At 32.8% G+C, this 17,076-nt stretch overlaps 1 protein-coding gene across 14 annotated transcripts in view; it reads right to left on the reverse strand.

The window, feature by feature from the left end:
- Positions 1-17,076, reverse strand: part of ZNF280D (zinc finger protein 280D) — a 293,092-nt gene that overhangs the window by 24,361 nt on the left and 251,655 nt on the right. For 13 of the 14 annotated variants that reach the window (XR_012330131.1, XM_033851717.2, XM_033851716.2 and 10 more), the window contains 3 exons: positions 16,070-16,188; positions 15,883-15,919; positions 376-421 (listed from right to left, as the gene is read on the reverse strand). Coding sequence is in view for 13 of the 14 variants with exons in the window: in XM_033851717.2 (XP_033707608.1) it covers positions 376-421; positions 15,883-15,919; positions 16,070-16,188 (202 nt within the window). In the remaining variant the exon portion in view is untranslated. Of the gene's footprint in view, positions 1-375; positions 422-11,014; positions 15,274-15,882; positions 15,920-16,069; positions 16,189-17,076 lie in introns of those variants that run through there. The other variant, XM_073801054.1, reaches the window with a different exon arrangement.

The following is a 17,076-nucleotide window of genomic DNA, read 5'->3' on the forward strand; positions in this document are numbered from 1 at the left end:
TATTTTAAAAATTATTTAAATCTTTTTGAGTCTTCTAAAAAGATTAATTTTCCAATGTGTCAAATGTTTGATATTTTAATAATTTCATAATTTTTAAGTCATAAATTTATCTCCATTAATTATTAGTTGAACTAAATAACAGGCAAGTGAAATATAATAATGCCTTTGTCAAAATAAAACACTTTACAATTTTACTGAGGGTTAAATATTTTTATATATAATGAAAACAAAAAATCTCAAGTTTTTTCTTTCTGATAACATACCAATAATTGTTAGTGATGTACACACATTGAGTTGAAGTGTTTTAAAAATCACATGCACAATACTTTCAAATGTGTAAATCTTTTAAGAGATATCAAATATAACATAATTTACCTCAGACACAGGTTCTTGTTCCTTAGTGGGAGCTTCATTTTTTAATCTTGAAAACAAAATAAGTATTGAGTATTTAATTTTAATTTTACAATAAAAAATATGAAACAGTTGTTTTTTGCATGCTTAAAATAATATAAATTAATGCACACTTATACTATAATAGTAAATGATCTCTGTAAATATTTTAAGGGAAAAATAAAATGCATGAGAATAAACAGTAGATTCAATATATGCTCTAAATAAATGAATACAGACATGTATTTCCTCTTCTCTAAAAACAAGAGCACTTAACAAATGTTCTCTATGTTAAGTACAATTTTTAAAAAAGACATAACACATTAGTATAACTGTTTCAAAAAAAGAATTACCCTTTAAAAAAATGAAAGCAGGTTATATGCTTAATATATATAATATGCACCAGTATTTACTACTATAGGACTCAAAGAGTGTGAGAAAATAAATATTTTACCTATTGTAAAGTTCAAATGGTAATGTCATTTCAATATATATTACAATTAACTTACTTTAGAGGTGGTAAAATTACAGAAATAATTTAGAATTTTGAAGAATGTATTCTCTTAAAAACCTTCATAAGCATAGCTCAAATATTAACTATAAATTTTTAAACTCTGATTTCTAAAAAATATGAATTATAACTTATGACAACATTAACAAAGGCATATGTCATCTATAAAATCTTTTAAAATATAGGGTTGGCCAAAAGGTTCGTCTTTTTCCTTAAGATGGCTCTATTAGCACTTAGTTGTCTTTAACTTCATTCAAAACAATTTTGTTAGATTGTATGTGACAGCTATCATATCAGTGTGCATTTAAAAAAGGACTTATCAAAATTGGTGAATTTTTGTGTAGCCATTTTAATATTGAAGATGGAAGAAAAAAAGCAACATTTTCAGCTTATTATGCTTTATTATTTCAAGAAAGGTAAAAACACAACTGAAACGCAAAAAAGAGATTTGTGCAGTGTATGGAGAAGGTGCTGTGACTGATTAAACATGTCAAAGTGGTTTGCCAAGTTTCATGATGGAGATTTCTCGCTGGATGATGCTCCACGGTCGGGTAGACCAGTTGAAGTTGATAGCGATCAAATCAAGACATTAATTGAGAACAATCAACGTTTTACCACGTGGGAAATAGCCGACATACTCAAAATACCAAATCAAGCGCTGAAAATAATTTGTACCAGCTTGGTCATGCTCATCACTTTGATGTTTGTATTCTACATAAGCGAAAAAAACCTTGACCGTATTTCCGCGTGCAGTTTGCTACTTAAATGTAAGGAAAACGTTCCGTTTTTAAAACCAATGGTGAAAGGCAATGAAAAGTGGATACTGTACAATAACGTGAAACAGAAGAGATCGTGGGGCAAGCGAAATAAACCACCACCAACCACACTAAAGGCCGGTCTTCATTCAAGGAAGGTGACGTTGATATGGTGGGATTGGAAGGGAGTCCTCTGTCATGAGCTCCTTCCGGAAAAACAAACGATTAATTCCAACAAGTACTGCTCCCAATTAGACCAAACTGAAAGCAGCACTCGACGAAAAGCGTCCAGAATTCGTCAACAGGAAACGCATAATCTTCCATCAGGATAACTCAAGACTGCATATTTCTTTGATGACCAGGCAAAAACTGTTACAGCTTGGCTGGGAAGTTCTGATTCATCCACCGTATTCACCAGACATTGCACCTTCGGATTTCCATTTATTTAGGTCTTTAACAAAATTCTCTTAATTGAAAAAATTTCCATTCCCTGGAAGACGGTAAAAGGCACCTGGAACGGTTCTTTGCTCAAAAAGAAAGTTTTGGGAAGATGGAATTAGGAAGTTGCCTGGAAAATGGCCTTAGATAGTGGAACAAAAGGGTGAGTATGTTGTTCAATAAAGTTCTTGGTGAAAATAAAAAATGTGTCTTTTATTTTTGCTTTAAAACCGAAGGCACTTTTTGGCCAACCCAATATGTCAATTTAACATAAAAACTACCTGTGCCAAAGGATCTTTCTTTTAAACTGCTGACGACGAAATATTATTTGGTGATATTATACATTAAACAATTTTAATCTGCATAAGTAGAGTGACTACCTGATCAGAAATGCCCTTAATAGTTAAGTGATTCATAACTTAATGAAGGCTTAATATCTATACTTAAGGATTAATATATTTAACATAAGCAACAACTGTACTAACTTAAATTTCATGGACAAAAATGAAGACATCTAGTAGGATAGAAATGTCAACCATCCTAAAAGCTAATCTCATGGTTACTCAATGAAATACTGAGTTGGCAAACACCCCTCTTTATCCATTCTCTGAGGGCATATTTAAAAAATTAGGCCTATAAATGTTATCTTCCTAGATATTAATAATAACTGTAAAATTACTTATGTCCATTTTAGTTATTACATGAAATTGTAAACAATTTAAAATAGAACATGTCCTTTTTTGTAGAAGTACTATATTGGTAGTGTTTACGATAACTTTCAACTAATTTTGCTAAATAAATCTAAATTAATAAAACTTGCACAAAAAATTGACAAAATGCACAAATTATCATTTTTTGGATTAAAGATTTTGTAAATCTCTCAGGTATTTAATTGTGAACAATATTCATAAAGATGAAATAATATCAAGTGTACAGTACAACTTCACTGCTTTAATAATTTATATGGGAAAATAATTGTTTTAAGAAGAACATGTATAAAGTTGTAAGAAAACATGAAAAATTTCTGTTTCTCGTTGGAAGAAACAAAAAGTAGATATTGATTTTTATTTCTAAGCATTTAATAATTTTAAACGCAGTCTGAAAAACTGTAAAACATATTGGTTACAAACTAGTTTTAAAATATTTTATAAAAGAATTTTCCTATTCCGCTTACTGTCAAAAATGTTATCAAAGGTCGACCTTAAATTCTTACAAAAGAAACATTACCATGCTAATCATTTTCACATATAGCTATTCTAATAAATTGATTTTATGCAGCAATTAAAATGAAAGCTATTAAGCATGTGTTACTATTATTGCTGGCATTTCAATTGGGGAAACTGAATTTTCTTAATATCTCTGCAAGGGAGGTTGGTGACAGGTTTTTATTACCCTTCATTTTACTAAGAAACTGGTAGATGAGAACAAAATAAATTATTGAAATAACTACCAAGAAGAGGCTTATGTGCCCTATTTTGTTGTGTCTTTAACGATACTGGTATTCTGTTTAAGGGACAGAATTGTAATAACCAGTGAAAATATTTAGAAAAATAAATCTAAAAAAAATTAGAAAAGCACACTACATAAAATTTCATTGAGTTATAAATTCATCATTAAAATGTACACTATGTTTTTGCAACTACAAAAGCATACTTTGACATTAACAAATTTTAATACAACTACTAATATATCATTAACACTTTTGAAAAGAAAAAAATGTTCTTACCTTTAATCTTATTCATTAAAGATGCCTGCTGAAATAGTCATCATTTGAGATACTCAATTGCTTGGTAGAAGACAGTGAAATTTGCTAAGCTCAAAGTTCTGAGCTAATGACCTGCCATTAGATAATTAGACTTTTCACCTGTGAATTCTTGCAATATTTTTTAATAGAAAAATTTTGTATAGCATTTAAAACAAACACTATTTAAGATTTCAATTTAAACAGAAGGATTGATGGTTATGGATTTCAACAACAACCATTAGAGATCAAGACTGCAAATAATTAAATTTTCTTCTGTATGTAAACCTGCTTTCCCTCTACAGTTCAAAATAAAATAAATGTCCCTACTTGCATTTTTCTGCAGATCACATGACCAATCCAAAGCTACATGTAAAATGAGCATTTTGGTTAAATTACATCATTGCATTCTTTTGAGGTTTCATTCATACTACAAATAAGTGGGGTAGAGGGAAAATGTTCACATTCATTTCAATCAGACCACATTCTTTCCTTCTAATAACATTTAAAAGCCAAAAATTTCAATGCTGATTTTCAAAATGTAATCTTTGCGAATACTTATAAGCAAACTAAAAAGCTGAAAAAAGGTTTACAACAAGCCAGTAGTAAAGTCAACCAGTTCTCAAGACCTTCCAGTTACCCACTCCAGATTAAATTTAGGATAGTAATCATTATACTAATAAATAAGAGTAAAACACCTCGTGCACCATTTCTGACCATTTGTTCTGAGAGGTGTTAACAGATGTGTGGAAAGGATTGATTCACCTAAACATTTACCAGTTTGCACGTACATTAGGTACTGTGCTAAAAGTTGCAGACCAAAGACACAGTCCCTCCTGTGAAGGAGTTTACTGTCAAGGAAATGTATTGAAGCAAATGTTTACAGAATTGTGAAGTGCTAAAAAAGAGACATGTATATTGTGGCTATACAAAGGACTGAGCCACTATGAGGGGGAAAGGTGCAAGGAGGCAGTGAAGATACTACAGTGAACAAGGTTTTGCAGCAAGAGCAGGAGTTAGCAAAGCAGGGAAAGGAGAGACAAGGTGGAGGAAAAGCAAAGAAATATAAAACACAGCAATGATATGATACTGAGTGGTCTCACATGACTAGCAGGTAGGGAACAAGGGAGAGTACTCGAAGATGCAACTGAAGAGATAGCAAGGGCTACTTTAGGAAAGATCTTGATTGTCACGCTAAAGCGTTTGTGCTAAGAACTTTATTCTAAGGTTAATAAGAAAGTATGGTAAGATTTGTGTGTCAGAAAGAAAAAAGGCAGTATCAGAAGAGGATAAGCTCCAGACAAGGAGTCCAGATAAGAGACAGTTAATGACTGATAAAAGAACAACAAAGTGTTTTTTTTTCTTTTATCAGAATTATGGGTCCTAGTTTTCGACTCAGAAAAAAAAAAATGGTTAGATGCATAAAGTGTCAATGAAAAGGCCGCAGAAATTGGGAAGTCATATGGCATCTCAACTACAAAGAGTTCAAAGTTACTTGCAGTCCTAATGCTTGCTTATGCAGCTGTGATCCCTAGGCAGTACAGGAAGTTTCTGCTCAAAAATAGCGGGAAAAACTTTTGATCACTATTTTTCTTACTTCTAAGTCCCAGAAATTTCTATGTCATTGTATTCACATAATTTTTCTATCATGAAATATTGATTTAACATATTAATAATAAATTTTTGTTATTAAAAAAAAAGAGAGAGTTAATGACTGTCCCAAGTAAAGCAGTAGGAGTATCAAAGAGGAGGAAGGTTTTAGGAGGTTGATAAAGTAAAACCAACAGAATATAGGTACCAATTGGATAAAGGTAAATGAGGAGAGCAAACATGATCCCCTACATGTCCTCCATTCATATAAAAATACTTACCGCTCAGACCTAGTCTTATATAGCTCATCCTTTGGCACAATTCCAACAATCACTTCTAAACCAATAACCTGCAAATCATCAACCAGAACATAACCCCTACATTTTACTATTTTTCAATCAATCAATTCAAAAATATCATAGTATATTTGACTTAGACTTGAGTCCTAAGAGAGTATATTATCCAATTGCCCCTATCTTGTAAATGAGAAAAATCTACAGCCTAAAAATGCTAAAGTAATAAATCCATTAAGCAACAGAACTGGTTCTACTTCAGATTTCCACTGCATTTCCTCACAGCCAAATCCCCTGTTATAAATCAGGCTCCCTTAAATTCATGCCAGGAAAAGTGGAAAAACTTAACTGATCTCTCTGCCTCTTGATGTTTTCCACTCTAAAACATGCTATCATTGCCAAATTAATCTTACTAATAGACCAAGTTATGTCATTTTTGCTGAAGTGTTCTACTGCTCATATATCATAGAAATACTACTCTAAGATTGGGAGGCTAGATTCTGGTCCCAATGCTACCACTGTATCAGTTGTTGCCTTTTCTCCTGGGGAAACAAAGGGTCTTCACATTGAAGCTCAGGCCCATCCAGCTACTCATACTTTATGTAGTAAAATAGGAAAGTACATTTGGAACCACAAGCACAACCAGGGAAGCAATATAGTACTTCTTAGTTTAGTCTCTGAAAACAGACTACCATAATTTAAATTGAGGGTCTTAACAGCTATGTGACCTTGGGCAAATGACTTATCTGTACCTCAGTTGTCTCATCCCTAAAACTGGGACAAGAACAGTGCATATCGCATTAGTTTGTGAGAATTAAATGAGTGGATAAATGTAAAACATTTAGTGTATGTATTCAATAATTGTTAGCTCTTATTACTGCCATGGGTTAGAATCAGGAATCTAATCTTACTGTCTAGAATTTACTTAAGTGTGTCACACAGGCTCTTAAAGCTTTTTACCTCAATATCTTTAATGTTTTGAGATTTTTCTGCCATACCTCCCCCATTCTCAAACAAAATACATTAGGTATTAGTTTTGATTGCTGGGCAATTTACCCTAGTATGAAATAATCTACCCACTTCTGAAGATGTGGGTATAATTTGGTCATCAGGGAAGATAAGAGTAAAAAATCATTCTAAATGGACAGAGGAAAGAACTAGGTAAAGACAAAGAGAAACAAAATATTTATGTGTAAAAACATGAAGCAAAAAATAAGACCATAAGTAGAGGCAGAAGATTCTAATGCCAGACTCGGGCTATAATTTTGGTATTTTGTTTTTTTATTTTGTTGGCAATATTGAATTAAGCCCTGAATACTTAATTTATAATGTATTCGCAAACTACCCTCAGAATCAGGAGACTGAAAAAATGGTAGTAACCTCAGAAACACTGGCAGAAGTTGGTACCATTTGCCCTAAATGAAGGACTATACTAAAGTTTCATTTATCTTTCCCTTTCAATGGGTTTCCCATTACTTCCTGCTTACCAGCTATCAAAGGCAGAAGTCCAAAATGCCAGAAACCACTGTATTTTGATGCACAGTTCCTACTTGCTAACTTACAATTACATACCAGGGGCAAATGTATTGCATCCACTTTGAAAAGGAAAAACTATTTTACAGTTACTAAAGATTTGGTTTGAGGCAGTAATGAGACAGTAATGTCCGTGGTAGGATAAGAGAATCTAAGGACATGATACCCCATTACCTCCAATCCCAGTTACATTTCAAAAGGTTAGAGAAAGAAACAAACCCAAAATAAATTCTGTGTGTCTCACAGATGAGATCAGTTTTTTTTTCTGCTAAACCAAATATATGAAATGAAGACACTCTGACAATTTTGAACATTTAAGACTCTAATAACTTGGATTATGACCAGAGTCAATAATTCCTCCAAATAAGTTCAGAACTTCACAGGAAAATAATGGAGTGATTCTTTACATATTCTTCAATGGAAATAGAGTTAGTAGAAGTAAACATTTTTAACAGAAATATTATTTTCAAATATAAAACATTTTTTAAAGGTTGCCATTCTGCTCTCAAAAGAGCTTACTTTCTGCTTGCATTTATGAAAGCTAATTAATGACTTATTGGTTTAGTTTAGAGTGGTATAATAAAGTGGTATTTCTCTTTGGACCAAGTCCAGATTCTGTTCTGGTGTAGCATTTCACAAAAATCACATAATCTAATATATACATGGTATTAGGGGTTTAACTAATTATGAAATCAGTTTACTGTGTGGCCCTGTGAAGATGTAGATTCAGTGTCTCCATTTCCGACTGCCTATTCTGTAATTAACCTGGTGGCATGAACTATGTCTCATTCATGTTTCCATTTCCAGCACTTGACAAAGAGTCTTGCATACAGAAGGCAGGGAATCAATGTTTGTTGTCAATGAATATGTGGAAGGGTTATCTATATTATACTATGAAAGAGCCATGTAGTTAGCACTGGTGCTAAGTATAAAGTTCAGTAGCCAGAAATACAACAGAGGAATTCACAGCTTCAAGGAGAGTCAGTTTTACATTTTCATTTTTTTCCTAGTACTCCTTAAATTAGGGGAATTTAATAAAATATAAAAGACATTTTTATCTATATAACACGTTTTACATCTCTTTTAAATCTTCAAAACAATCATGTAAAGATTATTTACAGATGAATAAACTGAAGTAACTTGAACATAAAGTGAGAGAGCTGGGTTTTGAACTCTGATATTTTGACTCCAGTCAGTGCCCTTACATTACACTTTGCTTAGAACAAAATTGGAAGTCATTGAGAGAACTAAATCAACTTTTAAAATCACTTCAAACTGTGGCTTTTAGAACATTTGATTCAGTCAATAAATAGACATCTTTCAATAAGTAGACAGGTTTTCCAAGCTTGACTTATTATAGATTTACTATGGATTCTTATGCTCTTAAGACTGCTAGAGAGAAATACCTATTCTCAACTTTTTGTCAAGAAAACAAACCTTATAAAATTTAAAACTTTACTTCCATTCTATGTAATAATTAATCTATCCAGGTAGATATACAGAAGAAAATGGAGAAAGGGGAAAAAAAGGGAGAAACATGATAGAAAAGAGCAATTCCATGACTGAGTTACAATCTAATATCTGAGAAAAGCAGATTAAAAAAAAATCATCTCAAAGGTCTACAAAAGAAAACAGCCACTTTACTAGCACAATTACACATTTTTCGTAAGTTTAGTAGTATTAGATAAGTAGCCGACTGGAAATGAATGCCTGGCAATAATTAATAAAAGGTTTTCTTTAAAAAAGAAATTCTGTAAGCTAAAAAAAAGTTTTCCTCCTAAGCAGAGAGGATTATGTACCAGTTTTCAACAAGGGTGTTTGTTGTTTCACAGTCTTTAGATAGGAAAAGTCAGAACTACAATCAAATTCTGACATTTGAGAATTATATGAGGTGCAGTTGAACACTGTAATAAAATGCCGTCCATCCAGCAGTTTGGAGGAATATACTCCAAGAACTATGAGCCAAAATTACAAATAACCGCAGTACAGTTAGTACAGTTAGTGGATTGCCACTAAAACTCTCAATGATGAGAAGATTCCACTGATATGTAGTTCCCAGGGTCTCCTGTAAGTAGCAGCAGTAATAACAGTACTAACAGCAGTAACAGCTGGAGCAGCAGCAGGAACAGCAGTAATTGGTAGCAATATTAGCAGCAGCAGCAGCTAGAGCAACAATGGCACCAACAACATTCATTTATTGAATGATTATTTTTTGTCAGGCCAGTGCCAAATAATTTTAATTAATTATTTAAATAATTTGAATTATTTAAATTAATAATTTAACATCCACAGATTATCTCTATTTCTTATAGCCACCCTGCAAAAAATTATTACATACCTTTCACTAATGAGGAAGATAAGGTGAAGTAATTTTCACAAGGCTATAGAGCTGGTTAGATATACAACCAGGATTTAAACCTGGACTGCCTTATTTTAAAGCTGTACTCCTTTCCCAACACTACACTTCACAGAATTAAGGATAAAGATACTTTTCAGTGTGGAGGATTAAAAACAGTAGATTCCTACATTTCAGTAAATGATATAGAAAAAGAGATCACAGTAGCTTCTCCACGTTTGTAGAGGAACGTATGGTCTTCCAGGTGGGCAAATACCAGTGACTAGAGTGAGGCCGTAGAAGGATCTCAAAATCAGAGATGTGGGCGGAAAGATGAGATGAACCACAGTGTGGTCAGTATAATTTAGAGGAAAAAATGATTTATACTATTTTTAAAGACAGAAATTACTAAAATGAACCTAGGATTCATAACTATTCCCTAAAACTACAAGTTTATTGAGCTTCAGACACCAAAAATCTAATTTTATGACTAATACATGCTTCAAACAATTAGCTCTTAAGAAAGATTTACTGGGTTAGGAAAAGAAAGTTAACATAAATGATTTGTGAAAATGGTATGAGATGGTTAGAATGAAAAGCAGGCTGAAGATTAGGATAATTCTATCTGAATAAAATGCACACAGAAGTAAAATTATGAAAAGTAATGAGTAACAATGATAACTTTACAGTTACACAGTGCTTCCTATGTGACAATCACTTTCTAAGTACTATATACGTATACTAACTCATTTAATTCCCTCTACACTTTATGAACAGGTACTGTTGTTTACATGCATTTTACAAATGAGGAATGAGGCAGAAGTCTGTAACCTACCCAAAGTCACACATGTTCTAGTAAACAGCAGGGTAGGAACTCCAAACTAGGCAATCAACTGCAGAGCCTACGCTCTTTAACCACTACACCACACTGTACCTTTAAGGGTCTGAGAGGGTTTAAAATGAAGCTGGCTTTCAAATCACCTAATCTTAGTATCAAAGAAGTTCTCCTGAAGCTGTTTAAGTAGGAAGTAAAACTTTACTATATAAGAAATTCCTTAACAGATAATAAAAGACTGAAAATAGTCTCAAGAAAAATAGGTAAGTGGGTAGATTGATAAGCTAAGCATAAGGAGTTAGAGAAGCTAGAAACAGATAATGAGAGATTCTTAAGCTTCTTAGTGTGAAATCATGTAAAGTAACCATACTCTCCAACAAAAATATCTCTTGCTGCTATAATCAGAGGCAGAATAAACTAATAACTGGTCTGTCCCTGTTATGCACTTATTAGATTTTACAAACATAATAATGAGGACATCATTTTTCTGATATAATTTCTAAAAATATAAAAATGTACATTGCTAGTCTCTAGTTACAAACACTATCTTACAAATGATTCAGAAACATAAATGAAATGTCTAGGAATCCATCTTAGGCAAAACTACACAACTACTTTTTATTTCCCAGTTCATAAAATTTGAAGGATTACTCCAGATCAGTATTCTACACACTATTCCATGGAGATTAAGAAGTGAATAAGTATTCAAAGAAAAAAATTCTAAGGTCAAATAAATATTCTCTTAGACATTCACAAGTCACATACAGCACGAAAAAGCCCATATCAAAGAATCCATTTAACTTTAACTTGCATTGCCTAAATTTATTTGACCACGGAAACTTTTCCCCCCAACTTATAAATTATGGACATTAGTTGTACAGTACAGAACCTGGGAAAAAATGACCTACTTTCCTTCTTTAATAGAAGTATAAGAGAACTACTTTTATAAAAGCCTATGAAAGAGTTAAATGTGCTGAGAAATAATGTGAACATTTAATTTTCTCAAGGTCAAAGAGTCCCTGTTTCTGCTACTGGGAATAGGATACGTGGCATTCTAAATTTATCTTGTCATAAGAACAAATTATGACAATGTAAGTATAACCAATATTGAATAATAGAATCTCAGAAGTCTAGAACAAGTCAGCACTCACATTTTACAAATAGGGTAACTGAGGCTCCAAGAACACTGCCACTCCCCTGGTTTTCTTTCTATACCATCGGCCACTCCTCAGTTTCCTTTGCCAATTCCTTCTCATCTCCCTGACCTTTTATTGTCAGATTCCCCAGAGCTCAGCCTGTGGACCCTGTCCTTTCTCTCTCTCTACTGTATCCTTTGGTGATCTCATATAGTCCCATGAGTTTTTTTCACTGAATTTTAAATTTTGGTATAATTGTATATTCACATGCAGTTATAAGAAATAACACAGAGAGATTCCATATTCCCTTTGTCCAGTTTCCCCAATGATAACATCTTATAATATAAAATAACAGTAAAAAATTATAGCACAAAAGCATAAGCAGGATGTTGACAGTGATACATATACCAACCTTACTCAGTTTTCCCCAGTTTTACTTGTATTTATTCCCATGACATTAAATGATATTTGCAGCTTAGAACACCCCCCTAAATTCATACAGGTGAATGCTTATGACATCTCAACTTGCATATCTAACAGATATCACAAACTAAAATATGTCCCAAATCACAGTCATCATCTTCCCTCCCAAATCTATTACTTCTAGTCTTCCCTATCTCAGTCAATATCAATGCCATCTTTGCGGTTGCTCACACTAATAACTGGAATCATCCTCAAAACTTTCTTTCTTCTGCACTTCACATATAAACCATCAACGAATTCAAAACATGTCCCAAATCAAAACTCTTTATCACCTAAACTGCTAGCAGCCTAGCCTAAATCCCCACCATCTCATACCTGGATTATTACAATAACCTCCTAATTAATCTCCCTGATTTTGTCCTTGGTCTTCTACAGCTTATTCCGAAGACAGCAGCTATGGTAATACAGACACACTTCTGTATTTAAAGGTTTTCGTTGATTGTGGGTTTTATTGAGGTATAAAACACTCCTCTATTCAAAATGCTCTAATAGCTACTTATCTCATAGTAAAAGGCAAATTCCTTACAATGGTCCATAACGTCCTATACACATGGCCCACATTACCTTGCAAGCCCCAACTCCTACTATTCTCCCTCTTAATCACTTATTTGCAGCCAGACCAGTCTCCATGCAGTTCTTCTTTCAGGTCTTTACTCAAATGTCATTTCTCTGTGAGACCTTCCCTGACTACCAAATTTTAAATGGCAGCCTCCAAACTCCCACCCAGTACTTCTTATCCCCCTTCCCTATGTTATTTTTCTCCACAGTATTGACGACTATCTAACATATTATATACTTTATTTACTTTATATTGTCTGTCCTTCACCACTAAAATGTTCGTTCTGTGAGGGCAGAGATTTCAGTCCATTTTTCTAGCACTTAGAAGGGTGCCAGGCACAAAGCAGATGTTCAAGAAATATTTGCTGAATAAACAAATGAGGCCCAAAGAGGTGAGGAGTTATGCCAAAATATCATAAAAATGGCAAGAATCCAAGTCTCTGTAGTTTAGCAGTCATTTTTTCTCAAAAGAGCGATGGACTTAAACTGAACCAATCTCATTTTTTTTTCAGTGGTAACCAAAAGCACACATGCATGAAATGGCAATTTCTGATCAGGTGAATAAACTATTTAGAATAACCTGATGGCAAGGAGGGTCATTAGCACAAAATTAAAATATGACCAACTGCCTATAATCAACAAATTTTGTACTAGCTGCCTTAGGTGTTTTATTTAAATTATTTTTTTAAAAAGGAAGTTATAGGTGATAGAACTTTAGGAGTTTAAACTTTAAGAAAATGAACTTGATAATACTATAAAACAGAGTCCTATGGAAGAACACAAAGCAGTACTCCTACATTGCTATATCAAGAATACAATTTCTCATATTTTTAAACTATAGCCAAGGTAGAGCAAATATCTATAAATGAAAAAGGAACTTATGTTAAAAATGTAAAGAAGTTGTTTCTGGACAAAATTTTTAAATTAAAAAAAAAAACTGGGTAGAAAGAGGGTGAATGACAAAATTTCCTAGAGACAGATAAGGAAATAAAGACTAGCATAACACCAAATTCACCTACTGAGAGACAAGCTACTTCCAGAGCTTTTGAAAAATTATTCATTTACCGTAGAAATTAGTTTGGAAATTTAAAACTAATGGGTTCAAATTTTTTTATTATTACTTACAAGAAGCACATTACATAATAAGTAGTCATCTATACTGGCTTTAAATCTGTTTCAAAGTAAAACTGAGCAAGTTCTGACTTCAGAGTAAAAAAACATGACTGAGTCATATTTCCAGAGCCTGCCTAACCCTTATAGCAACTAAGATCACAAAAGGTATTTTACATGTCATTAAAATTCAATAAGTTGGTAGAGTATAAACAGTGACCTTTCAATTGTGCCAGAGGAAAAAAAGCAAGATGCACTAAGTAGATACAGCTCTCAGTGTGCAGGCCAAATAATAGGGCTTCCATGAAACAATAAAGGCAATGCTCCTGTTTATGTGATTAAATCTACAGCTTTCATATGAAATTCTTTATTAGTAAATAATTCCTGAGGCACTTAAACAACAGAATTTTTATTAAAATAATAGCATCAAAACTGTTTATTAGAGCTATAGTCAATGTAACTAAAATAAACAAATGTCAACTTTAAAAAATATATATATGTGGAAATATGTTTTATATATGATAGAAACAAGTGCATTATTGGCCCTTATATTTTTTTAATGTTACCACTACCCAAAGGAACTATTAATAGCTAAGTAGGTATTATGTATTAGATGTACAAATATGCAACTTTAAAACTTGTTTTACTGTATAAAAAAATAAAACTAAATTTTTAAAAAACCTTGTTTTAAGGTCTCCAAGAATAGGTTTTGTCAATTCTTTACACCTTAGAACTCACAATTATTAATATTAATAATAATAATCCCGAAATAAGAATGGATATAATCATGTCTAACGGTCTGAACAACAGCCAAATTAAAAAGCTATAAATAAGCAGCTATAGGAAATCTGTAGAGAATTCTAGGGAATATCTTGGAGTTCTTAACAAAATAAAGCAAACACTAAACAACAGTTTTAAAGAAAAGAATATAAAAATAGACATCAATACATTTGGAGAACATAAAACCAAGCTATCAAAATTAAACTAAATTTTTTAAAAATAAAAAATCTGATAATTGATGCTGTTAAAAAACTATGAAGTTACTCCTGGGTAATACATTTTAAATAACAGTAAAAATAAGTGAAATTTTGGAACATAATTGTAGGGACCTGTTGTTCCAAGGATATGAAAAATAACCATTTCCTAATAACCAGAGCTTTTGTATTCCTTGGATGCATTCATGCTAGAGGAAGATTAAAGGGAAGCAGCCAAAATGACTAAACTTCAACTGGGACACTGAAGCACAGATTTGATTTTCTTGGCCAGAAGTGACCCACGAGCTTAAGATCAAGAGCCAAAGCCCCCAGTGGGAAGCTGTGCTCTTTTTGGTGGGCCTTGATACCATCTCTGGCTATATCAGCATCAGCCTCATGGAAGGCCAGCCATGAGAGAAGGGAGTCTCCCCAAGATCTGATTTCCTGAGACCACAACCTAGAGCAGGTCCCACAGTCAAATTAGTCACATTCCTTGGAAAGAGAGAACAGGCATCAGTTGTGTCCATCGAAGGGGGACACTGTCCAGGTGTACCCTGAACATTTTTTGAAATCTCTGGGCTGCTTCTCCATCTGAAAAATAAGAAAAATAGCACAATGACAGACAACGAATGAGGAAAAAGACAATCATCTGGCCTAAAAAACTTAAGACTTATAAGAAATTAAGAAAGCAGACAAAACAGACAAAAAGACAAACAGCCATATCATTTGGAACATATTATTCTGAAGTCAAGTACAGCAGAGAAAAACACAAATTATTTTAAGCAAAGTAAGAAATGACCACAGCAACAAAAGTTATTTTTGGAGAGAGCCAACTGGAGAAAAAAAAACGTATGTTAAGATATGTCAACCTGACACAAAGATAAGGTGGAATAAGAATCTAGTCCCATTTGAAGCTGAAAAGAGCTGAATAATGAGAGCTAGTGTCATGAACTTGGCTGCTTAACTGCCTTTGTGTAAGAAAACATCTCAGAACTTTGAACTTAGGAAATTCCAACTTGTCTTGCACCAGGTCACGAGCTCCATAGAGCAGGAACCTATTTCAACAAGCAGCTTTAAAAAAAAAAACAAAAAAAAAACAAAATACTTTAATATTCTTCATTTCTGTTAATGATACATTTAAAAATGCAATAGTGCTAAAATCCATCAAAGTAAAATGCACTGAATAAAAATTACACTTACTCAGAAAGATGTTCAGAAGTTGGGATACAAACAGAAACTGAAATTAGAAGAAAAGTATTATATTTAAAACAGCATATGAAATATGATGAGTGAGAAAAACGATTTAGTAAAGAGCACATACTGTGGCTGACCAATAATACCGGAATAAATATCAAAAATCCAAAGTAAAACAATTTTATATACGTACCTTTCTCTATTACAACTTGACAAGCATGAGTTTCATGTTGACTTAAGTGTGTAGCCATATTATCTAAGCCAGAAACATCAGTTAGGAAATCACAATTAAGGCACACTAGAGTAATGCCCCTATAAAAAACAAAGCAAATAGTATAAAAGAAAATGTTTTTATCTTTTATGAAAATCCACACACCAGTTCAATGAATACTTTTCTGTGATTTGCTTTTTGTGTCATAACTGTCATTCCAATTTTTGTTATATAAACTTGATATAACTGAAATGATTCTCTAGAAAATGTCATAGTCTTATTCAAATTATACTACCATTTATATACAGAAAGTATTTTTGCTTTATAAACTTTTCTCTCTCATAACAGTTACTGAAAACTAAGAGTCAAGAGACCTACAGTCCAGTCTTGGCTCCACTAACAACATGGGTCACTTTGACAAGTCACAGTCTATTTGTGCCTATGCCCATCTGCAAAACAAGAGTTCAGTATATATAAATGTACAATATATACATTAGTCAGTGTATATTTACTAAGGCTGTCGTTACACATACTGTACTACTAGTGTACTGTATTATGAATACAATGACGACCAAAAAATACAGTCTGTGCTCTAATGGAACATTTATCTAGTGTTTTCTAGGTGAGGAAAAAATTAGAAATGTGAACGCTTTAAAAATAGATCATTGTCGTAGCTGCTATCGTTGTATACTATGTGTTAAAGATTTTCCTATATATTATTTAGTTTATTCTCACCACAAGCATCCAAGGTTGGTATTATTCTCATATAACACTGAATTAACTGAAGTAGCTAATTCACTATTGAAGTCCAAAGTCTGAGTTCCTCAGCATCCCAGTACTCTGAACTGGCCCAGTTGCCTGGACCTAAACTACTTGTTCCCTTAAGAAAACTTCACTGAGTACTGTAGTTCTTAAATATGTAATGATTACAAATTTTCAAAAAGGTTAGAAAGCAATTCCCATAGTCATCAATACATTTTTTTTGAATT

The sequence above is a fragment of the Tursiops truncatus genome, chromosome 2, assembly GCF_011762595.2.
Source record: "Tursiops truncatus isolate mTurTru1 chromosome 2, mTurTru1.mat.Y, whole genome shotgun sequence".
NCBI lineage: Eukaryota > Metazoa > Chordata > Mammalia > Artiodactyla > Delphinidae > Tursiops > Tursiops truncatus.